Source organism: Peromyscus leucopus, chromosome 4 (assembly GCF_004664715.2).
Source record: "Peromyscus leucopus breed LL Stock chromosome 4, UCI_PerLeu_2.1, whole genome shotgun sequence".
Lineage (NCBI taxonomy): Eukaryota > Metazoa > Chordata > Mammalia > Rodentia > Cricetidae > Peromyscus > Peromyscus leucopus.
In genome coordinates this window covers 106,728,170-106,753,301 of record NC_051066.1, presented here as the reverse complement: position 1 = coordinate 106,753,301, position 25,132 = coordinate 106,728,170, and the positions used below count along the sequence as shown (strand labels likewise).

At 44.5% G+C, this 25,132-nt stretch overlaps 2 protein-coding genes across 5 annotated transcripts in view; both read left to right on the top strand.

The window, feature by feature from the left end:
- The first annotated feature begins 3,255 nt into the window (after nucleotides 1-3,255).
- The window catches only part of Ubox5 (U-box domain containing 5), a 45,856-nt gene continuing 23,979 nt past the window's right edge, over nucleotides 3,256-25,132 (top strand). For 2 of the 4 annotated variants that reach the window (XM_028878574.2, XM_028878570.2), the window contains exon 1: nucleotides 6,306-6,389. The gene's annotated coding sequence lies outside the window, so the exon portion shown is untranslated. Of the gene's footprint in view, nucleotides 3,339-6,300; nucleotides 6,390-24,621; nucleotides 24,721-25,132 lie in introns of those variants that run through there. The other 2 variants (XM_028878573.2, XM_037205220.1) reach the window with 2 other exon arrangements.
- Nucleotides 6,301-20,764, top strand: Fastkd5 (FAST kinase domains 5). The gene is given in 3 exon segments (XM_028878569.1): nucleotides 6,301-6,389; nucleotides 17,875-19,357; nucleotides 19,360-20,764. Coding segments are annotated over 3 exon segments (2,502 nt in total). The 5' UTR covers nucleotides 6,301-6,368; the 3' UTR covers nucleotides 20,358-20,764.

The following is a 25,132-nucleotide window of genomic DNA, read 5'->3' as shown; positions in this document are numbered from 1 at the left end:
GGCACCTTTCCTGGAACTCACTCTGTAGCCCAGGTTGGCCTTGAACTCACAGAGATCCACCTGCCTCTGCCTCCCGAGTGCTGGGATTAGAGATGTGCGCCACCACCGCCCAGCTAGATCTACACTTTTACAGAGTGGTTTGTTTTCCCTTCACCCAATAACTCTAGATATAGGTGTTACAGATACTGGTTCCTTGTGGATCTAGAGCAGTAGTTCTCAACCTGTGGGTCGCAACCTCTTACGGTCAAACAACCCTTTCATAGGGGTAGCATATCAGGTATTTACATTACGATTCATAACAGTAGCAACATTACAGTTACGAACTAGCAGTGAATATAATGTTATGGTTGGGGGTCCCCTGTATTAAAGGGTCACAGCCTTAGGGAGGTTAAGAAGCTCTAGAGTCTAGGTTTTTCATCCTCCCAACCTCCCATCTTACCTTGTTTCCTCTATGCCACAGAGTGCCATAGCTTTTTGATGAGTATGATTTGCATCACTTTATCACGATATTAGAAGGTTTTTTTTTTTTGTTCTTAAACTTATTTATGATGTCTAGTGTTCTGCCTGCATATATGCCTGCAGGCCAGAAGAGGGCACCAGATCTCATTACAGATGGTTATAAGCCACCATGTGGTTGCTGGGAATTGAACTCAGGACCGCTGGAAGAGCAGCCAGTGCTCTTAACCTCTGAGCCATCTCTCCAGCCCCTAGAAGTTTTTTTGAGCCAAGCAGTGGTGGCACATGCCTTTGATCCCACCCAGCACTTAGGAGGCAGAGGCAGGCAAATCTTTGTGAGTTCAATGCCAGCTTGGTCTACAGAGCTAGTTCTAGGACAGCCAGGGCTGTTTGTTACAAGGAGAAGCCCTGTCTCAGAGTGGGGGGTTGGGGAGTGGGAGAACTGAAGTTTTTTTCTGAGGCTGAATGTGATAGCACACTCCTTTAATCCTAATATTCAGGAGACAGAGGCAGGCAGATCTTTGAGTTGGAGACCAGTCTAGTCTACATAGTGAGTTCCAGATCATCTAGGGTTATATAGTGAGACCCTGTCTCAGAAAGAAAGAAAGAAAGAAAGAAAGAAAGAAAGAAAGAAAGAAAGAAAGGAAGGAAGGAAGGAAGGAAGGAAGGAAGGAAGGAAGGAAGAAAGAAAGAAAATAAACAAATACCAATACTTTTTTTTTAAAAAAAAGCTTTTCTGTGGACTGGCAAAATGACTCTATCAATACAGTGCATGCCATACAGGCATGTGAACCTGAGTTTGGATTACTAGCACCCACATAAAAGCATGCCCTGAGGCCTGGTCTGTGTCTGTAACCTCAGCACAGGGGCCACCAGAATATGGAATACGGATGCGTCCCTGGAGTTCCTTGGCTAGCCTGTACAGCCAAATCTGATCCGTGAGCTCCAGTTTAGTGAGGGACATTGTCTCAAAAAGTAAGATGGAGGTAACTGAGACACCTGATGTTGACCACTGGCACGCGCGCGCGCACACACACACACACACACACACACACACACACACACACAGAGCAAAAGTTCCCAGGACCCTGCCATAACTCTTCCCTCCCAGTCCTGTTGGCTAGAGCTGGGCCATAAGCTCCTCTCACTTCAGAGGAGACTAGGAAACAGTATTTGGCAGAGAAATTGGACTTTGATGGCTGCTCAGGAGCAACCAAGTTTTGTCCCCTGGGTGTGGGATTTTTCACTCTGTGTTTGCAGGCAGATTGTAATCCCGTAAGTGAATGAGAAAAGAAGAAAAAGGAAAGGACATGACTCCTCCTAGGTATGGTAGGGAAGAAAGTTTATTGTGGATAAAAGGGAGACATCGTCAGAGGCAGGGACATCTGGGAGAGTCCAGAGTGGGCATGACCCTGAGCCTTGTGAGGAAAGGGAGAAAAGGGGTGGGGAGAACCAGATGCAACAGCCAGGAGGCCCAAAAGAGAGAGACCAAAAGGGACCAGGCAACTGAAGTGGTCGGTGAGGTCCATATATATGGAAGGGTAGGTGGGGGAAGAGCAGCCCAGCTAGAAGGTTGGAGAAGTTTAGGGTAGGAGGTGGGGTAGTGGCTGAGGGGTACTGAGAGAACCTGGCGGCTTGGTCCATTTTGATTGGTTAAACAGGCACCTCAGATGTTTGTCCCGGGTTTGGAACCTACCAGCAAGAAGCCCCTAGTGGGTATAAACCCTGTTACCAATGGTCCAGGGGCACAAATGTTCAAACCCAGGCAAACTGCCTTACATAGAACTCAGAAGCTTGGATGCTGGGTTCCAACTTCTTTGTCACAACCTCTTACATTGCCCTGGTCCTCTCACCAGTGCCCTGGAGGGAGTGTGACATCTCAATTCTCCTTCACAGCTTTTAAATAGATGGCAGCCTGGGAAGGGCCTTCCTGCTACAAAGGACTTGATAGAATCCCTTCCAGCCCAGGTGGGAGACCCTCCTAAGAGAGGTACAAGACCATCCTTGACTTACCCTCCTCCAGTCCCAGCTTCTTGCATCCATTTTTGTTGTGGTTGTTTGTTTCTTTGAGACATGGTTTATCTGTGTAGCCCTGGCTGTCCTGGAATGCGCGCTGTAGACCAGGCTGGCCTCGAACTCAGAGATCTGCTTACCTCTGCCTTCCAAGTACTGGGATTTAAGGCATGCACTACTATGCCCGGCTTGCAGTCATTTTTCTTTATCATTTATTTATTTATTTATTTATTTATTTATTTATTTATTTAGTTAGTTAGTTAGTTAGTTAGTTAGTTATAGACAAGATCGCGCTACCTAGTCATGGCTGTCCTGGAACTCACTATGTAGACCAAGCTAGCTTCCAGTTCATAAAGATTTGCCTGCCTCGGCCTCCTGAGCGCTGGGATCAAAGGTGTGCGCCATCATGCCCGGCTCCTTGAGCCCATTTTTTCATCTACCCATTGCCAGTTCCTCTTCTGAAAGCATAAACATTTTCACTATCGGAAATGCATCATTATCTTCATTGTGTAGATGACAAACTAGGCTTGAAAAGTTTATGCGACTTTTCCAAAGTCATAAAACCTTGATGGTAATACTAGGATTCGAACCTGTGCAAAGCTGCTCAATTGCTTCCAAAGCGATCCATCCAGGGTACTATTTTTCCTTCTGTACATCCTCAGTTACCTCTTTACACTTGACACTAGAAAATGTCAGGGGGAAACGCTGAAGTCTTTTGAGCCTCGGCGGCTTCGGGACTGACGCAAGCGGAAATAGAAGGCCGCCGGCCGGAAGTGGGTTGTGGGGCGGCTGTTGCTGGAGGCTCCGTGTGTTGCCTTCGCCTGTGCGGCCCGGGACTTGCGCTGGGGCGCTACCTCTGCGGGCCTCAGGTGAGTGGGCTGCCTGCAGGACGTGGCTCGGTTTGCTGCCTGCGTCCTGGCCCCACCGGGCCTGTGCCGCGCGCTCCGCCTTCCCGGTTCCTCGGCCTGCGGCGCCGAGGCGGTGCTTCCCAGCCGGCGCCCGGGGCGCCCCCACTCCCACCCCGAGAGCCCCTCTTAGAATCGAGGCCACCTTCGCCCCTCCAGACTGCTGTGACTGTGGGCGAAAGACTGACATTCGAGCCCTCGGAAAGTGACTTAGCCGGTCTGGGATGGGTCCTAAGAGTCGATGTTTCTTAGCCAGCTTCTCGCCAGGAAGCGTTTCGAACCGCGTTTGGTGTAGGGCTTGGGACGGCGTGAGGCGGTGGGACACAGGCCTTCGTTTTTCAGCCGTCCCTGGTTGTGCAAGCCCAGCTCGAGGTAGTCGTGTTTGCCGCCTCTCTCTCTTTTTTCTCCCCAGGAATAGGAAATCATCGATCCTTTTCTGTTCAAGTCATGACATCTCTTTGCTCTGGCTCAAGGAACTTTGGACAGGAGCCTTTATGCTAGTAGATACATTCATGAGTCTCCTCGGGGGCTTCATTGCTCACTCGGCGTAGACATCAGGGCATTGCTTCATCCCGTGGAGCTCGTATCTAGGCACCTAAACGTCAAAGATAACTGATTTTTTTTTTCTGTACTTTGTCCACACTGCGAATACTCAGAACAGTGGATTTCTAGAACTAGGTTCTTAGGCCTACTGCCCTCAGTTACCCCAGGCTAGCCCTAGGTGATTTAGTCCTGCATGGTGGAGCAAAATAAAATCTGAAGACTACTACTTGCTTCATACAGCTGAGAAAGTGAGGTCATTTTGGCAGTTGTCCAGGGCTGTTGTCGGTGTGTCTTCCACACTTAGTGGTTTATTATTGTCTGGTCCCCAATGAGACCTTGGCATTCACCATGTAAATAAGCCAACTTATTTTTTTTCTTTATTTTTCTTTTACGTGAATGGGTGTTTTGCCTTTGTGCATATCTGTGCATCATATGTATGCGGTGCTGGAGGAGGCCAGAAGAGGGCGTCAGACCTCCTGGGACTTGAATTATAGTTGGTTGTGAGCCAAAGTGTGTGCTAGGAATCAAAGAATTCAAACCCTGATCCTCTGGGAGAGCAGCCAGTGCTCTTAAACATTGAGCCATCTCTCCAGCCAGTAAGCCAACTTTTATATAAAAGAATTCTGGCCAGGCGTGGTAGTGCACATCTTTATTCTAGCACTCAGGAAATAGAGGAGGCACATCTCTGTGAGTTTGAGGCCAGACAGGGCTATAGTAAGACCCTGTACTCTTCCCCACCCCTCTAAAAAAAAAAGGAAATCTGAAGTTTCTTACTTTGAAACCTCAAAATTGGAAAAACAGGTAAAAAACCAAAACAACAATAAAAGCCCAAGTGTCTGGTTGTGTGTGACGGGGATTATTGTTGGGAATCTTCTCTCATGGCTGTGTGGGTCTTTAGCTTTACCTGCCTGCTTTCTAGCCATCCTGTAAAGTGGAGGGATGGGCATGCTGCATTCTATCTCACAGGAGTTCAAGGCCTGCCTCTACTGGATACTGTTAGTCTCCAGCTCAGGACAGCTGCCTAACTGAGGTGCCTGTTTAACATACCAGGGTGGACCTGGCTGCTAGGTTCTCCCAGCAACTCTCAGTACCTCTTACAGAGTCATCCTGGCTGTCATACCCTGTTCCTACCCTAAACTCTCCAGCCAGGGGCTGGCCTTCCCTTCCCCCAGCTTCTCTGATTCCTGCATAACTTCAGCCATTTTGCTAAAGACCCTTTTGCCTCTTGGCCACTGCTCTTAGTTCTCACTCTCCTGGCCTCTTGGCTTCTGCCTCTCCTCACCTCGCCCCCCCCCTCACATGACCTGGTTCAGTCTGTCAGCCATGTTCACTCTGGACTCTTCCAGGTGCACACCCCCCCCCTCCCGGGAGCTGAGGACCGAACCCAGGGCCTTGTGCTTGCTAGGCAATCGCTCTACCACTGAGCTAAATCCCCAACCCTTGGATGCCTCTCTTATGTTCTTTCATATTTACAATAAACCTTCTCAACCCATACCTAGGAGCAGTCATGTCCTCAAACCACCCCATTCAGTTACATAGTCTGAGGCCAGTCTAGGATACATGAGACCCTGTGTTTTGTTTTGTTTTGTTTTGTTTTTGTTTTTGGAGACAGGCTTTCTCTGTGTAGCTTTAGAGCCTCTTCTTGAACTCTCTGTAGACCAGTCTGGCCTTGAATTCACAGAGATCCTCCTGCCTTTGCCTCCTGAGTACTGGGATTAAAACTGACTGGCTCAAGACCCTGTCTTTTTTGTTTGTTTGTTTGTTTTATGTTTTTTCAAGACGGGGTTTCTTTGGGTAGCTCTGGCTATCCTGGAACTCTCTCTATAGACCAGGCTGGCCTCAAACTCAAAAGAGATCCGCCTGCCTCTGCTTCCTGAGTACTGGGATTAAAGGCGTGCGCCACCACTACTGCCCAGCTGAGACCCTGTCTTTAAAAAAAGGGGGGGGGAGGGGGAAAAAGAAGAGGGATGGTTTGTGCTGGACTGCCCCCCCCCACTTTGATCTTGTTCTGGCTTAGCTCACAGACCCTGTTTTGACTCTCCACTGCTGCACTTTACCTTGACCTTCCTGGACTGCTGATGGGCTCTGCTCCCATGTGGGAACAAAAGGGGAGAAACAGCCTAGCTAACATCTCCCTGACAGCTCAGGGTCTTGACTGTCAGCTTACAAGCCTTTGTGGCCTTACATTTTGGTAGACTCCCATCAGGAGACTTTAGCCCCTAGAAAAAGTTAGGGGCTAAGGCTGTGTAGTAAGCCTAGCATTTATGAGGCCCTGAGTTTGATTACTAGCACTGCAAAAAAGAAGAGATAGTATGAGAATCAGGCATTGGTCGTTTGTATATACTAAATATGTCATGCACTTATTGATTTACAGTTGCCATGGCTGCCCTTTTCTGCCCGGTTCCCTTTTCCTAACTTCTGGACAGTGGTTTAAAATGGCCTTGCTGAGGCATGTATCTGGAAGATAGAAAGGTAAGATTTCTGGCTTCTGTGTTATCGCATCCTTCTGGGTGGTTGAGTTAGTACCTTTTGGAAATCCCAGCGCTCTGAAACTGCTGTGGTCTGTTAGCAACCATAAAGAGGAGATAGAGAGGAAGGTCTGTTTAGAAATTTTAAACAGACAGGGAGCTTAGTGCAGTGACATCAGGTGAGATCCTTAAATTAAGGAACTAGGAATTAATTAATTTCTAGCGTTCTTGTTTGCTCTGGGAAACCTTGAGGAAAGAGAAGTTAACTAACTGCCTCTGCCTGTTTTCTCTACCTGGCAGCACACGTCTCCTTTGTCCTGGCAGCACAGTGTTCTGCCTCCTGCTGTCTTACTCTGCCTCTTCTCTTCCTCTTTACTTTTTTTTTTCTTTTTAAAGACAGGGTATCTTACTGTGTTGCCCTGGCTAGCTGGTAGCTTGCTGTATAGACCAGGCTGGCCTCAAAACCACAGAGCTCTACCTGCCCCTGCCTTTTTAGTGCTGGGATTAAAGTTGTGCACCACTAGGATTGGCTTTTTGTTGTTGTTTGGTTTTTTCCAGACAAGGTTTCTCTGTGCAACAACAGTCCTAGCTGTCCTGGAACTTGCTTTGTAGACCAGGCTGGCCTCGAACTCACAGAGATCCACCTGCCTCTGCCTCCCGAGTGCTGGGATTAAAGGTGTGTGCCACCACCGCCTGGCTGGCTGGTTTGTTTTTGAGACAGGATCTCATATGTCCTAGTCTGGCTTCAAAGTCAGTATATAATTAGGGTGAGCATGAACTCCTGCCTCCACTCACAAGTGCATGCACCACCACGCCTCTAGCACATGTGATTTGTAAATGTTATTTTTGTTGAAGTTGTGCATGTTTTTGACTTAAATAGTTCAATAGACTCGTAACACTGTCAGTTCTTTCCAGTTTCTTCCTCCATTTTTGTTCCCCCAAATCATTTTCAACAGTCTGTTCTTTTTGGCATCTATTAGCTTATTTCTTTTTCTTTGTGTTTGATTTAGTATTATAGCAACATGATTAAGAGAAGTTCTAGAGTGGCTGCTTCCACAGAACACATTTGTATTGCCCTTCCTTCCTTCCTTCCTTCCTTCCTTCCTTCCTTCTTCCTTCCTTCCTTCCTTCCTCCCTCCCTCCCTCCCCCTCCTCCTCCCTCCCTTCCTGCTTTCATGTGGTGCTAGAGAGTGAACTCAGGGTCTCTGTATGGTAGGCACCGAACAGCTACTGAGCGACACCCTTGGGCCCTTTTTATTGTTTTATTATTATTATTTTTTTAGATTTATTTTATGTGTATGAATGTTTTGGGAGATTTTTTTTTTTTTAGACAAGGTTTCTCTGTGTAGCTTTGGAGGCTTTCCTGGATCTCACTCTGAAGCCCGGGCTGGCCTTGAACTCAGAGATCCGCCTGCCTCTGCCTTCCAGTGCTGGGATTAAAGGCGTGTGCCACCACTGCCCTTGTGTATGAATGTTTTGCTTGAACAAATGTATGTGTACTATGTGCTTGCCTGGTACCCATGGAAGTCAGAAGAAGGCATCATATCTTCTGGAACTGGAGTTATAGATGGTTGTCAGCCACCATGAGGGTACTGGGAGTTGAACCCTGGTCCACCGAAAGAGCAGCAAGTGCTTTTAACAAGGTTGTTGTTTTGAGACTGGGACTCACTAAGTTACCCAGGTAGAATTTTGTATGCTATCTCAGCCTCCTGAGTACCTGGGATTACAGGTATGAGCCATCATATTATAGCTAGTGTTGCTCATCCTCCACCCCTCCCTCTCTGTTTTGATTTTGAGATGAAGACTTTTAGTTTATTTTACTTTTATGTATGTGTATGTGTATGTGAGCAAGTGCCATGTGTATGAGTGTGCCTGCAAAGGCCAGTTTGTAACTGGAGGTACAGTTATAGATGTTTCTGGTCTGAACTGAACTCAGGTCCTCTGGAAAAGCAGGAAGTTTTCTTAATCATGGAGCCAAAACTATCCAGTTCTCCCTCCCCCTCTTTTTTTCTTTTTAAAATTGGAAGCAAGATCTAGCCCATACTGGCATCAGACTCATTATCTTCCTGCTTCAGCCTCTTAAATGCTGGAGTTCTATGCACTACTACACCTGTAGTGCGTACTTGTATACCTGGCAATAATTCCTGTTAGTGTTATTACTAGCTTATTCTGTCAGTCTGTCCATCCCTAGATTATCCATTAGAAGTTCTTTTCCCAGGTACTGCCTATCTTGTCTCTTCCAGCTTGAAATGGTTGCTCTTCTTGTCCGCTCACACAGTTCTTGCCCTGGGATCTTGCTTCTATTTTTACTTTGAGTTTTTTTTTTCCTCTCCTGTGTTGAACTCTTAAGTATTTTTTTTGATCTTTTTGTTATTTTTGGCAAGAGAGGTCTCTGTTTAGTTTAGGCTAGCCTTGAAAGTGTGTCAATCCCGCCTGAGGCTCCAAAGTCCTGGGGTTATAGGTGTGTATAGGTATGTGCCACCTCACCTAATTTAAAACTAACTCACCCTCTCTCCCTCCTGAGACAGTCTCATTGCATAGCCTTGGCTGGCCTAGAACTTGCTATGTAGAGTAGGCTGGCTTCAAATTCAGATTGATCTACCTGCTTCTTCTTCCCCAGTGCATTAAAGGAATGCGTTACTATGCCCAGCATCTTAAAACTCTTAATTTTTCTTTTTAAATTTATTTTATTTTACATATATAAATGTCTTGCCTACATGTATGTATATGCATCATGTGCATGCCTGGTGCCCTCAGTGTTCAGAAAAGAGCATCATATCTTCTGGAATTGGAGTTGTGAGTCGCCATGTGGGTGCTGGGAAATGAACTAGGGTCTTCTGCAAGAAAAAGTGTTCTTAACCACTGAGCCAACTTTCCAGCCCTTAAAACATTTGTTTGTTTATTTGGTTTTTGGTTTTTTGAGACAAGGTTTTTCTGTGTAGCCCTGGCTATCCTGGAACTTACTCTGTTGATCAGCCTGGCCTTGAACTCACAGAGATCCACCTGCCTCTCCCTCCCAAGTGCTGGGATTAAAGGTGTGCCTGTTCTTTTTAGAATTATTTTATTTCATCTGTCTGCAGGTTTTGCCTGCATGTCTTTGTACTATGTTCATGCAGTGCCCATAGAGCCCAGAAGAGGGCATTAGATCCCCTGCAACTGGAATTACAGATGGTTGTGAGCTATGTGGGTTGTCGGAATCAAGCCCCATCTGCAAGACTGCTCTGCTTGAGCAGTCAAACTGCTTTGGAAGAATGGCCGGTGCTCTCAGTCGCTGTACGACCATCTCTCTAGCCCCTCAACCCCTGAACTCTCTGCCAACTTTCAGGTCTTCCGTTATGGCACTGTTTCTTTACTGTAGAATAAATACCCTGCAAAGCCCACACTTTCATGTAGGGGTCAGTTCTTGAGTCTTCTCTGTACTCCTTTCATAGGTAGGGTGAACTAATTATAGTGATAACTGGAACACTAGGGTGTGACAGGCGGGAGATGTTCTTGAGCTGACCCAGTGTTAATAATCTAGCTCCTGGCATCTGCAAATCTGGGAGAATAGCTTCCTCAGGCCTGCCCCCAAGTCTGGCCCTTCTTCCTGAATTGTATTGCTGTCTCTGTATACTAGTAGTGTGGCCTTTGGAGTCTTTGATAGCAAGCTCCACTCTGTCCTTTGGCTTTGTACCATATGAAAGACTTCTTTTTTTCTTGTGAGAAGTGCCTTAATCTTATAAAATATCTTACTCATAAATAATACATAAATAACGAAACCTACCTTACAGAAGGGTTGTTGGAATGAGAATTAAGTGGGGTGTGGTGGCACACTAGGGAGACAGACAGGTGATCTCTCCAGGTTCCGGACCTGCCAGGACTGCACAAAGAGACCTGTCTCAAAAAGCTAAAGGTGAGGTGGGGTGGTGCATATCAAATAGTTCATTTAGGACTCTGAGCCTTGAAGGGAGACTAAGCAGAGGAGAGGAGGACACGAGAGAGGGTGATGGTGGGGAGAAGGACAGGTTGTGTGTCATCTCATGTGCAGAATCTAGACTGTACCTGAAAGCAGGGAGGTGGCCCAGTGAGTAAAGTGGCCCACAAGCCTGAGGGCCCGGGTTTGGATGCCCAGAACTGTCATAAAAAAAAAAAACTGATATGATGTGTCGTGGGCCTGCAATCCTCCTGGGAGGTGGAGGCTGGAGGATCCTCAGGGCTGGTTGGCCAGTCTAGCCAGTTGTGACCTTCGGATTCAGTGACAGATCCTGTCTCAAAAGTAAAGTGGTGAGCCATAGAGGAAGACACCAGATTGACCTCTTGTCTCCACATGTGTGCATCACACACAATAGTAAGAGCAGATGGGGACAAGAAGTATAGTGGAGGGTGTGAATATGAACAGTGTATAATGATGTACATAGAGCAACATGTCATAAATAAAACCTATTATTTTGGGTCATCGAGATAGCTAAAGACATTTGTCATCAATCCTGGCAATCTGAGTTCAACCCTTAGGACCCACACTGTAGAAGAAGAAAACTGACTCCTGCAAGTCGTCTTGTGACGTTTACACATGTGCCATAGTGTGTGTTTCCACATACACAACACATACAAAGTAAGTAATTATAAAAATAATTGTTTTAAAAATTTAAAAACCCATTTTTCACTAACACAAATTTTAATTAGGAAAAGAAAAAAAAAAAGACAGCATTGGTACAGAAGAGACCCCAAAATAGTTGGGACTCTTGTTATTTCCATCTTAGAATATAATCTGTTTATTTTCTGTCTTTGTTTTGAGATGGAGTTTCATGTAGCCACAGCCTACGATTTACTTATGTGTGCATGTATGTCTGTGCACTGTGTGCCTGTGGAGGCCAGAAGAGGGTATTGACTCCCCTGGGACTGGAATTATAGATGGTTGTCAGCCACCATGTGGGTGCTGGGAATTGAACCTCAGATCTTCTGGAAGAGCAGCCAGCGCTCTTAACTGATCGATGAGCCATTTCTCTGGCTCAGCCTTTTTTAAAATACAAGTCTCAGTATGATGTCATGGCTAAACTAGAACTATGTAGACCATGTTTGACTCAACAGCTCACAGAGATCCTTCTGCCTCTGCCTTCTGAGTGCTGAGATTACAAGTGTGCGTTGCCCTGTCCAGTTATAGAGGTAATTCCTCCTCCCTTTTTTTTTTCTTTTATTTTTGTTTCGTTTATTTTTTTGAGACAAGGTCTCTATATAGCCCTGGCTATTCTAGAACTCTGTGGACCAGGCTGTCCTTGAACTCACAGAGATCCACCTGCCTCTGCCACCCAAGTGCTGGCATTAAAGGTGTGGTGTGCGCCACCATGCCTAGTTGATAAAGGTAATTTTCAAAAATGTTTTCTAGATTTCTTTCTTTTAATGTGTATGAATGTTTGGCCTGCATGTATGTGTGTGCTGCTTTCATGCCTAGTGTCCACAGAAGCCAGCAGAGGGTGTCAGATCCCCTGGGACTGGATTTGGTTGTGAGCCACCATGTGGGTGTTGACAACTGCCCTGTCCCCTGTAAGACCAGCAAATGCACTTAACCACTGAGACATCTCTGTCTCATGCACAGGTAGTTTTTAAAAATTATTGTTTATAAGCCTAGGGCTACAGCTCCCTTGGTCAAGTACTGTTTAGGATGCAGGAGGCTCTGGGTTCAACCCCTAATACCTCATAAAATAGGCATTGTAGCACATACTGTAATTCAAGCACTAGGAATGGGAGGTAGGAAGCTCAGAAGGTCAGGCCATCTTCAACTACATAGTGAATTTGATATTAGCCTGAACTACATCACCCATTCTCACAAAATGAACAAACAAAAAAAAAACCTTAAAAATTACCATTTATAAACTATATGTGGCAGTACATGCCTGTAATAGGGGGTGGAGTCAGGAAGATCATAGGCTCAAGGCCAGTGTGGGTTTTATGAAACCCTGCCTGAAAAAAACAAAACAAAACAAAACAAAAACCCCAAATATAAATAAAAACAACTGCAGAGGTAATTTAAAAGTAAACAGAGGATTTGTTGTTAATTGATATGTTCTTTCATATTAACAGTTTTAGTCACCACTAACTAGTGGTCTGTAGCAGGGGACTGAACTATTTCTGTAAAGAGCTAGATAAAAACACTTAATGGCCGGGCGATGGTGGCGCACGCCTTTAATCCCAGCACTCGGGAGGCAGAGCCAGGTGGATCTCTGTGAGTTCGAGGCCAGCCTGGACTACCAAGTGAGTTACACAGAGAAACCCTGTCTCGAAAACCAAAAAAAAAAAAAAAAATTTATGTTTTACATCCATACAATCTCTGAGACAGTTGCTCAGTTCTTGTATTGAGAAAGCCAACACAGACATTAGATATGTCCAGATAAAACTTTACTTATGAAAATCAGGTACAGGGCTTAATTTGGGCCCAAGGATGTAGCTTGTGACCATCTGAGCAGTTGAAGCTGGGCATGTAAACCACCAAATGTAGCACCAGGTATGGTGGCATACACCTTTTGTCCCGGCATTAGGGACTTGGAGGTGGGTGGATCTCTAAGTTCAGTCAAAGTTCAGCCTAGTCTACCCAGTGAGTTCCAGGGCCACATAGTGAGATCCTATCTCAAAAAAAAAAAAAAAAAAAAAAAAAAAAGGAACCCAGTGTATAGGGATTTACCATGAAATTAGAACATACTTTCCTGTTACCCAAAGAAAGAAGCTTGGTAGGCAGAACAAAGCCCTTTGGCCTGCCCTTCAGTCCTGGCTCTTTATGGACCCTGGAAAGAAGAGGCTGAACGAAAAAAGAAAATAAAAAAGGAAAGGACATCAATGGTCCCAGATTTTGTCACCAGATGAATGGGGAAAAAAAAGAAAAGAAAGAAAGAAAAAAGAAAAGGACGGGGCTGGAGAGATGGTTCAGTGGTTAAGAGCACTGGCTGCTTTTCCAGAGGACCCAGGTTCAATTCCCAGCATCCACATGGCAGCTCACAACTGTCTGTAATTCCTGTCCCAGGGCACCCAACACCCTCACACAGACAAGCATACAGTCAAAGCACCAATGTACATAAAATACAAATAAATAAATTATAAAATAAAATAAAAAAAAAAAAGGAAAGGACATTGCAGAGGGACCAGCCTTCTGCAGGTCCTGGAAGAGACTGGGAGCGAGATGTAGTCGGTGAGCAAAACACAGACAGACTTGTTTGGTGAGGATAAAAGCTTCTTCGTTGTTACTCCGTTCTTTTTTATTTCATTCTTCTGCCCTGATGTTCCCCTTCTGTGTCTTTCCTGATGACTCCTCTCTAACTATTTCCTGATGCCTACTTCTACATCTTTCCTGGTCTTTCCTTCTCTTGTGTCTTTATTGTTTCCCTTACAGCTTATATACTGCAGCAAAATCTCTCAAGCAGTATAAAAATTACAATGTCGTTACATTCTGTTTTTCAAGTGAATGATTACAATGAATACAGGTAAAAAACAACATGTTTTCCATATCCCTTACATGATTAAACATTTTATATCCCTAAGAACCCACATACATTCATACCCAAGCAACTTGTTATAGATTAACAGAGTGTAAGCAAGCAGGGTATTTTTTCTCAACCAGTTCTTTTGGTGGCAGACTACATATTGTGATTACAAAGAAAGGATCAATGGCTTTATAACTTATCTCAAAAGGTAATCTTATAAAAACTCTTAAGTCACAAATCTAAACTTTTTTTAATATATTTTATTTTTATGTGCATTTGTGTTTTAGCCATGGGTGTGGGAGTCCCATGAAACTGGAGTTTCAGACAGGTGTGAGCTGCCATGTGGGTGCTGGGAATTGAACTCAGGTCCAATGGAAGAATAGTCAGTACTCTTAACCCCTGAGCCATCTCTCCATCCCAAATCTAAACTTTTATATATGAAAAACAGTCTACTCTACTTTAAATCCTCAGGGTACATACCCATTCATCAACAGTTTTTTACATCAGGAAGCTGAGGGCAGAAATGGGTACAAGGAATTAATCATCACCTTTGATCACCAACTCATCCTAGCCAGCAATAGCCAGCTTGCTATTATTTTGTTCCCTGACCTCAATGAGTCCTTTGTTTAACTGTTTGTCTTTCTAAAGTTTAAATTGTACCCCAAGATTTTCTACCTCAAAGCCATTAACAAAAACAATCTAACCTTACTAACAATTCTACATGTCTAATTTCTTTCTAAGGGTGGTGGTTTAATCATTAATCTGCTCCAGCAGCAATGTTTTGGAAAAAGTCGATCACTATTATTGTAAGTAACAGTAACACTACTCAGTGAGGGGCTAGAAGCCCCCTGAGAGTTTTCATACAACCTTAGATTATGAGGGACATGGTGACCATGAAGGCAACAGTCAGAGCTATGCTCAATAACAGCATGAGGTCCTCGGGACTCATAGCCCTCAGGGCTTTGCCTCTCCAAGGATCACTCAGGTGTGGCTTTGCCAACTGCCCAGCCATGTTCCATGAGTTCCAATGCTGCCTATTGGTCCCCTCACATGGCCCCTAACAGGACATGACTGCTTCTAGGTATGGTGGAGGAGAAAGTTTATTGTAGATAAAAAGGGAGAGCATTGCCAAAGGCAGGGACATCCAGAAGAGTCCAGAGTGCACAAGATGAGGAGGCTGGGAGGGGAAGGGCGAGGGCGAGGGGGTAACCGGGTGCAGCATCCAAGAGGGAAAAGGGTATAAAGAAGAGCGAGTAAAACCAAAATGCCTGCATTATATAGGGAAGAGCCTCTGGGAGAAAGGCAGCCAGCTTCTGGGCTGGAGAAGTTTAGGATAGGGGGTGGGGGGTGCCGGCCAGGAGGACCCTGTAATGAGTAGATACTGAGAGATGCTGGGAGAACCTAATGACCAGGTGTACTTTGATATGTTAAATAGGCACCTCAGTCATTTGTCCAGGGTTTGAGACCTAACAGGCTAAAAACAGAGAGGAAGAGATTTCAGAAGATCATTCATGGAAATTTTTCATCAATAACCTTGTATGGTCCATTGATTGGCTGCTCATATCTCCTTGGACTTTGCTAGTAAGTATGAAAAAAAGAGAAAGGAATGAGCATTGAAGAAAGAAAGACTATGGACTGGAGAGATGGCTCAGTGGCTAAAAGCACTTGTTGCTTTTTCAGGGGACCACAGTTCAGTTCCTAGCACCCATATGGTGGCTAAAATATGAGACTCCAGTTCCAGAGGACCCAACACCTTGCCCCCACTGCACACAAGTGCTACACAGACATATAAGCAGGCAAAGCACGCATATACATACACCATACCTAGCAGGAATAAAAAAAAAAAAAATTAAGAGGAGGTAGAGGAATACAGGAGAGCCAGTTTCATGGCCTGCTCATTTTTCCATGGAAGAAAGTGGAAATTGTACTGCTTCTAGCCAAGTGAGGACCGAATTAATACCTGATTCAGTGGCAGCATTGCCAGGCTACCCTTCCAGAGGAGACCTGTGCTGGCCCTGGGCTTGTCAGCAGGACAGCCATGTGAACATGGGCCTCTTTGAAGCACAGCTTTGAGTGGCTCTCTTCTACCTCTGGACCAACAGTGAACAGGCTTCTAATCAACTTCGCTTCCCCTACCACCATGTATGAGTTTCTGAGTGTCTGTACTAGAGATCCAAACTCTGTTATAAGCATTCTGGAAGCTGGGTGTGATGACACCCACCTGTAATCCCAGCATCTAGTAAGTAGACCGAGGCAAGAATGTCATGAATTTGAGGCCAGCCTAAGCTACATAATAAGACCACTCAGAAAACAAAGCAGCCTAAAGAAGACAGTTGGCCTTTTCTAAGAGGAATAGCACCAGAACTGCCAGGACTGTAATTAAGTTTGTACTGTAAGAACTGGGAGGGTTACTGTGGTTATAATTAATTAGTTAATGCTCACACCCACTTTAAAGCAAATGAAAGGACTGGGGAGATGGTTCAACCTTCTTAGTAGCTGAGATTACAGTCCTCCTTCATGCCCTCATTAAAGTTTCCCAAAGCAGTACCTGAAGTTCAGGATTTCTCCTGTGTTTCCTTCATATCCTCTAAAACGAAAGTCCTCAGTATTTAGATTTTGTTGACCATTCTTAGTTCCCGATCCTTCCTACTATAAAGAGTCATTTCAAGTTGAGTTGATATCTTCTGCTTACTTCTGTGATTCACATTTCTACTCTTACATACTCCTCTTAACCCTAGCATATTTTCATTTTAAAACTGAACCTGGGGTCTGGAGTGATGGCTCAGTGGTTAAGAGCACCAGCTGCTCTACCAGAGGACCCAGGTTCAATTCCCAGCAACCACATGGCAGCTAACAACTGTCTGTAACTCTAAAATCTGACACCCTCACACAGACATACATGTATACACCAATGCACATAAAAAATAAAGATAAATAGTTTAAAACAAAAACAAAAAACTGGACCTGAGCTGGATGTGGTCTGTGTCTTTTATCCCAGGACTTGGGAGACAGAGACAGGAAGAGCTCTGTGAGTTTGAGGCCAACCTGGTCTACAAAGTGAGTTCTAGGCCAGCCAAGACTGCATAGTGAGACCCTTTTTCGAAAAAACTGGACCTAGAAGAATGGAATCACAAAGTGCCTACTGTGGGCTGGAGAGATAGCTCAGCAGTTAAGAGCACCAGTTGCTCTTCCACAGGTCCTGAGTTCAATTCCCAGCTCCCACATGGCTGCTCACAGTCATTTATAACTGTAGTCCCATGGGATCCGATGCCCTCTTCTGGTGTGCAAAACACCCATACACATAAAATAAATAAGTAATTAGAAAAAGAAACTGAAAAGAACAGTGTTTTTTGCACTTTCAGAGAACCTGAGCTCAGTTCCTACTACCCAAGTCCAGTGGCTCACAACTGCTTGTAAGTCCAGCTCCAGAGGATCCACCTCCCTTTTCTGACCTCAGATACCAATCACAGACATACATGCAAACAAAACATTCAGACAATCAAATAAAAACTGAAAAAAATAAAGCAGATCCCACTTTTTCCTTTATACTGTTAGCATGGCAGCTTTTTACCAATGTTCTTCTTCTCCAGAGGACTTATGTTGAGAGTGAAGAAATGGAATGAGTTGCCCACTTTTACCCCCAGCTTCCTTTTGGAAATCTGCCTTCCTCATCATGTCTTTCCCTACAAGGAAGTGAGTTTATATCAAGTAGCAGTCTAGAAACCACCTGATGGTGCTTTGGTGTGAGGTTTGTCCTTGATGGCTGTGCTTTGGGCATTCACTGACGTTGAACATACTTGCATGGACGGTGGTACAGCTTGCATCTTTTTATCTCTTTTTTTTTCACTCTGTCTTTTGAGATGGGGCCTCACAAGATAGTCCTGGCTGGCCTGAAACTCACATAGACCCTCTTGCCTCTACCTACTAGGTATTGATATTAAAGGGTGTGTGCCACCACACCTGGCCACACCTATTTCTTATAATGTGTACATTTTGTGTTATAGGTAGAAGCCACTCATTCTTCATCTACCCTTTTTTCAGTATTTGGCACCAATTCTGGCCCCATCATTTGTGGCCACGACTCTTGTGGTATGCCGAAGATTTACAGGCAGTTTCTGTGGAACATCTCCCTATTCGTCTCTAACCAAGCACCATATAAACAAGAACTTGCCTAGCCACACCTGTGAGGACTGTGCTTTGACTGCCAAAAAGATCAGTACAGACTCCAGAATGGCAGCCACTCTCAAGCTGTTAAAACTGTTAAAATACCAAGCATCTTGTAATCCTTCTGCCTGCCATGCAGTCCAAAGCATGGCATATTGGAATATGGAAAACAGCACATATTATGGGGGACAGAACCTTCCTGAACATAATAGCTCCTGCCATCCTGCCAGAAAAGTTAAGAAGATTGATAATACCACCTTGTCTCAGAGAATCTTCACAACCAGCAGTGCCCACCTGGGTTTGGAATTCAACAAAGCTTCTACCCTTAAGGCCAGCACATTGCATCCAGGCTCACCCAGTGAGAAAAGAGTTGAAGAGGATGTGGAGGTTTTTGATTCCTTTGAAGGAACCCGAGTGTTCTTAAAGTTAAGGCCAGAGTACCAGCTTCACAGCTATAACAGATCTGAGACTCACCAACCCCTGTCTGTTTCAGAAGGTGAACTAATTTTGCACAAAGTCAGAGTTTATCAAACTAAACTCCAGCCCGAAGTCATTACTTCTTATTTTTGTAAGCTGAGCTCTCTGCCAGCGGAACAGCATTCTGTTTTGTTGTCCAGTAAAAGCTTTGCTTTACTCTGCCAACTGACTATGAAAAACATGCAGCTCTTTAATACCTCAGATCTGATCAGTATTTTGAAAGCTTTTGTTGATTTAAGAATCCCTTTCTCCCCTTCCATGCTAGATGCATATGAAACCAGGTTTTGCCGTCAGGTGTGGGAGATGAATCTGGATCAGCTTCTCCTGGTTGCTGATCTTTGGCGGAACTTAGGTCGCAGAGTGCCTCGATTTTTAAATTTTTTTTTTAGTTACCTTCATTTACACTGGAAAGAGCTATCTTTGTCTCAGCTGATTCACTTAATTTATATTATAGGTGAAAATCGTCAGGTACCACAGGACCTAATGCAAAAACTAGAATCACTGATCCTTAAGTATATCGATCTGATAAATTTAGAGGAAGTTGGTACAATATGTTTGGGGTTTTTTAAGTCAAGTAGTAGTCTCTCTGAATTTGTCATGCGGAAAATTGGAGACCTGGCTTGTGCTAACATGCAGCATCTCAGCAGCCACACCTTAGTTCATATTCTTAAAATGTTCCGCTTCACTCATGTAGATCATGTAAATTTCATGAGGCAGTTTGGAGAAATTGCTCCTCAGCGAATTCCGTCCTTGGGGGTCCAGGGTGTTATGCACCTCACTCTCTCCTGCTCAGCCTTACGCTTCCTGGATGAAAGAGTAATGAATGCAGTAGCTGCCTCTTTGCCTCCAAGAGTAACACACTGTCGAAGTAAAGATATTGCCAAATTCTGTGGTCTTTTGGAACTCTGAACTATAAGCCACCCAACACAGAAGAATTTTATTCCAGTCTGATAAATGAAATTCACAGGAAGATGCCTGAATTCAACCAGTACCCAGAGCACCTTCTGACCTGCCTGCTTGGCTTGGCATTTTCTGAATACTTTCCAACTGAGTTTATCAATGTTGCTCTGAGTCCAGGGTTTGTCAGGTTAGCTCAAGAAAGAAGTAAGTTTGAACTCACTAAGGAACTGTATACTCTCGATGGTACAGTTGCCATTGAGTGTCCAGATTATGAGGGCAGTCGTCTTAATTCTCACCTTCAGCAAGAGGCATCTGTAACACTGTGGAATTTAGCAAGCAAGGATATGAGATCAAAGCCCGAGTTCCTCGAAGCTCTCTATTTACTTGAGACCATGTTAGGTGGCCCCCAGTACATCAAGCACCATATGGTTTTGCCTCACACCCGATCTTCTGACTTGGAGGTTCAGCTCGATGCTAACATGAAGCCACTGCCTTTTAACAGTGAAGTGACGCCAACGGAAGACGTAGCCCGATTACCATTTAAGCAGGCGGGAGTCAGCCTTACAGATGACTTGATGAATCAGTTGCTAAAGGGAAAAGCCAAAAGGTATTTCCAGGGCGAAATTGAGGTAGAGACTGGCCAGCCACCTATGGAGTTAAGAAAGAAGACAGCTGTACCCTTGGTGGACTCTGCTTGCAATGTGACAGATAGATTGGGGGATGTGGGGACAGATGGCCTGTGCCCTCTAGCCCACATGCAGCCCCCACTAGTGAAGCTAGCTATCCAGTTGACAAACAAGAACCAATATTGCTATGGTACTAGGGATCTGCTTGGACTGCACAATATGAAGAGGAGGCAGCTGGCTCGAATTGGGTACCGTGTGGTAGAATTATCCTACTGGGAATGGCTTCCACTACTGAAACGGACTCGTTTAGAGAAGCTAGCATACCTCCATGAAAAGGTGTTCACCTCTGCTCTGTAAAGGGCCTTCGTGGGCATTCATGTTCATAAAAACAATAGGTGTACACCCTACATCCTTAACCAGAAAATCCAAGTCAGAAATATTCTAAAATCTGAAGCTGAGCACTGACAGATCTCAGATCAGGGATATTCAAGTGGTAGTCCATGCAGATACCCCAGACTTGAAATCTGAAACACCTCTGGTCCTAAGTATTTGATATAGGGATTCTCTATAACCTATCTTCTAACCAAGTAATTATAAAAGCCAGAGTGTAGGTAGATAATACAGCCATCTATCAAGTAGCTGTGGGTATCCTCTTTTCTGTTGCAGAGCTATTTATGTTACTACAGAGTGTGTATAACCTATGGTAGTGGCAAGCTGCTGTAGTTGTATATTTTGCTCAGAATAAATAAGCATCTTCAAAATGATCTTGAGCCACAAAATCTTATGCATTTTTTCTTTATCTGTTAGCCTTAAGTTACCTTTTGAGGCAGTGTTTTATTTTTGTTTTAATTACTATTATGTATATGTGTGTGTGCTGGGAGCCAAACTTGAGTTTTCTGTAAGAGTAGTAAGCACTCTTTTTTTTTTTTTTTTTTTTCTTTTGGTTTTTTGAGACAGGGTTTCTCTGTGTACAGCTTGTTGCTTAACTTCTCTGTATCAGCTAGCTTGACTCAACTCTAGGTCTAACTGCTCTGCTGTGAGTGCTAGACTAAAGGTTGCACGCTTATCCTGCTTTTTTGTTGTTTGGTTTTTCGACAGGGTTTCTCTGTGTAGTTTTGGTGCCTGTCCTGGGTCTCACTCTGTAGACCAGGCTGGCCTCAAACTCACAGAGATCCGCCTGCCTCTACCTCCCAAGTGCTGGGATTAAAATGCTGGGATTAAAGGGGTGCGCCACCACTGCCCAGCTTGGAGTCTTTCTATAGCCGTTACTATCTTGTTTGGTTAAGTCTGGCAACCCACAGACACAGAATCAAGATAGTATCTTGGGGTTTAGGGTCACAGAAGAAATCTGAATGAGATTGTGTTGAGTTAGGGTTCAGTAGACATAAATTTAAGTTGAAAAATTTAGGAGAAATTTAAAAACACATGAAATAAGGCCCTGAAGAAAAGGAACACAAGGTCAAAGTCGAATTAGCCTCCTCACCTTACTAGGATCCCACAGGGTTTTAAGACAATGTTACTAAAGCATTGAGTAAATTGTTAATCTTGACAGTCTGCTAAGAGGTAAAACTACTCATGTTTTTCCAAAAGGCAAAAACAGGGCTGAGGATGTGAGTCAGTGACTGTATTTGCCACGAATGTGTGAGGTGCTGGGTTTGGTCTCCAGCACCACAAAAATAAAACTGTTCACATGTGCCCCATACAGTGCCTCAAACACTGAGTCTTTGACTTGCCTGCATACAGCATCAAGTTGCAGGGATCTTTTAGGCTCACACCTGTGTTTAGTCTTTCTGTGCTGGTGGGCATTGTGTGGGAAAGGTTAGGAGAGCTGTCTTTCATTTTAACTTGCTCTGAAATTGTTGCAAGTCACGCCTTTTCTTGGATGGACAGGTAACTCAGTTTAGAAATTATAAGAAGTACTATGTGTCTTTAAAAGCTAAAGTGTCCAATTTCTTAAATTGCTCACTGCATCACAGTATTCCACCTACTTTAAGGTTAAATGCTTTTCCAGTATTTGACAGATAACCCCACTTCCCGCTAACCTGTGTGGACCTACTCTTTAAAATATATGTATCTTCCAGAATTACTTTCCATTACATTCTTGTGAAATTCAAAAGTTCCATTGTGTAAGTCACTACTTCTGTGTAGGCCCCAAATGGGTGTTCAAGTGCTCAGAGTGTCATGGTCACCCTAATCTCTTCCAAAGTAGCTCTCTATACTTCCCCCTCCTCCATGTTTTGAATCTCAACAATAACAAAAAGTCAGCTTGGTTGCTTCAAGCTCTGGGGCACACAGAGAGCTACCTTTTAGAGATAGTGACTCATCCCATTTACCCAGGACTTTCCCCACTTCAGCATTGAAAGTTTCATGTTCTAGGAAATCCCTCAGTCCTGGGTAGACCAGTACCTAGTAGATAATCCCTCAACCCTGGGTAGATCAGTACCTAGTAGATAGATAATTCCTCTTGACTCTTCCCTTCCTAAGCCTGAGCACAGGAAGGCAGAAGAAACAGATTTGTCCCTACCCAGAGTGTGAATGTAGATGCTCAGTCCTTACATGTCCAAGACCGTAGGAATCCAGTCCAGTGTACTTACCTCAGCTTTAAACACAAAAAAGAAAATATCCCCAGCTTAACTGTCCAGTCTATTTAATTTCTACATGCCCACAGTACTCTCCAAACTGTGCATTCCTAGATGGGGAGGGATTTGTTTCTTTGTTTCTGGGGGTCTAACCTAAGGCCTATAGATTTGAGGCAAGTGTTCAACACTGAGCCTATATCGCCAATTAATCCTAACTTTGTTTGTTTTTTTGAGACAGACTCACTGTGTAGCCCAGTCTGGTCTTGAACTCTGTAAATTGTCCTGTGTCGGCTTCTCAAGTTGTCCTTCACCTTAGACCTCCACACATGCTTTGGCATGTTGTGTGATACCTCCCCCCATATAAATATTTTTAAATTGATAAGCAATTTTGCTGGCAATAGTTGCTCACACCTGTGATACCAGCAATTGTCAGGCTAAAGCAGGAGGATTGCCTCATATTCCAGGCCATCCTGGGATACAGAGTAAGACTCTGTCTCAGAAAAAGCAAAATAAGCAAACCCAACCAATTTCTTAGAAGGAAGCTTTGAGGGGGCTGGAGAGATGGCTCAGGGGTTAAGAGCACCGGCTGCTGTTCCAGAGGTCCTGAGTTCAATTCCAGGCAACCACATGGTGGCTCACAACCATCTAGGATGAGATCTGGTGCCCTCTTCTGGCTTGTAGGCATGCATGCTGGAACACTGTATGCATAATAAATAAATTAATTAATTAAAAAAAAGAAGCTTTGCGATTTTTTCCAGTGTACTCAAGTAATACATGAGATATAGTCCACATTCCTGTTTCTCTTTGGAATAATATCCCTCCCTCAAAAAATCAAGAGGGAAAATATATCAAAGGAAAACCTGAAACTAAAGGTTTTATCTCTGAGTAGTTTGTACCTTAGTGCTCACCTTTGCTGTCTTCATGCCCTTCCTGTAGAGTAGAAAGGTTGTGAGAGCCCTTCCTTCCACCTGAAGAAAGAGGGGCCTCCGAATTGCTTCTGAGGGGTTCAAAACTGCTTTTGTCACCTAGGAGAGTAATGGCCAACCTCATTAATGTCCTTTATCTCCCTTGTTACAAGCCTTCAATTACTTACCTATGACAGTAGCTTTCAAGCTTTTTTTCCCCGGGGGGGGGGGGGCGGCAGCGGGGATAGGGGTTCAAGACAGGGTTTCTCTGTGTAGCTTTGCACCTTTCCTGGAACTCACTCTGTAGCCCAGGCTGGCCTGGCCTCGAACTCACAGAGATCCGCCTGCCTCTGCCTCCCAAGTGCTGGGATCAAAGGCGTGTGCCACACCGCCTGGCTGCTTTCAAGCCTTTTATATATATACATACATACATACATACATATATATATATATATCTCCAAAGTGTGTTTATTGGGATGGTTCCCACTCATCTTGAATGACTACCGTTTGTGCATGGCTAAAGACCGTGGTGATCTTATAGCACCCTGGGCATTTCACATCCATAAAGTAGGAACTGGGGCTCTGCACCAGGCACTTTTTCTTGTGTTTCCTCTTTTCCTCTTCTGGAGAGGGATGAAGGAGATCCTTTGGGAGAGGCATGTTCTCGTAGGGAGGTTGTCACTGCTGGAAAGGGTTTTTTGAGACAGGTTGTCATCTAGTCTAGGCTGGTTTTGAACTCCTTATGTAGCCAGGGATAACTTTGAAGTACTGATATTCCTGCCTTCACCTCTTGAGTGCTGGCATTACAGGTGTGCGCCACCATTGCAGGCTTATGTGGGAAAGGAATCCATTCTTGAGCCTTGTATATGTTAGACAGGGATACTGCAAATGGAGCTGCATCACCAACTTGAGAATTTGAAGGGCTATTTTGGAGTGTGTGTGTATGTGTGTTTGTGATGGAACTCAGAACCCTATAAGTGATAGGCCATACACTTTACAACTGAGTTATATTCCCAATCCTTATGTGTCTGTGTCTATGTATGCACATGTAGATGTGTGCACATGTAGGTGTGTGTGGAGGCCAGAGGGTGACATCAGGTGTGTCTTCTCCAATCTCTGTTTTGTTTTTTGAGGCAGGGTCTCTCACTGAACCTGAAGCTCATCAATTGGTTAGACTGGCTGGCCAGCGAGTCCCGAGACCTGTATCAGCCTCTTCAGCACAAGGGTGGATTACAGGTGTGCGAGCGAGTATTAGAGATCTGAACTCACTTTACCAACTAAGCCGTCTCCTCAGCCCGCTGTTCGATTTACTACCACCCTTAGAAATGCCTTTCACGCCGGGCGGTGGTGGCGCACGCCTTTAATCCCAGCACTCGGGAGGCAGAGGCAGGTGGATCTCTGTGAGTTCGAGGCCAGCCTGAGCTACCAAGTGAGTTCCAGGAAAGGCGCAAAGCTACACAGAGAAACCCTGTCTCGAAAAACCCAAAAAAAAAAAAAAAAAAAAAAAAAAAGAAATGCCTTTCACATACAAACCTTGAATGAAGGAGTAGGTAGGTATATGTCTTAGGGTTTCTGTTGCTGTGAGAGACACCGTGACCACGGAAGCTCTTTTAAAGGAAGACATTTCATTGAGGTGGCTCACTTACAG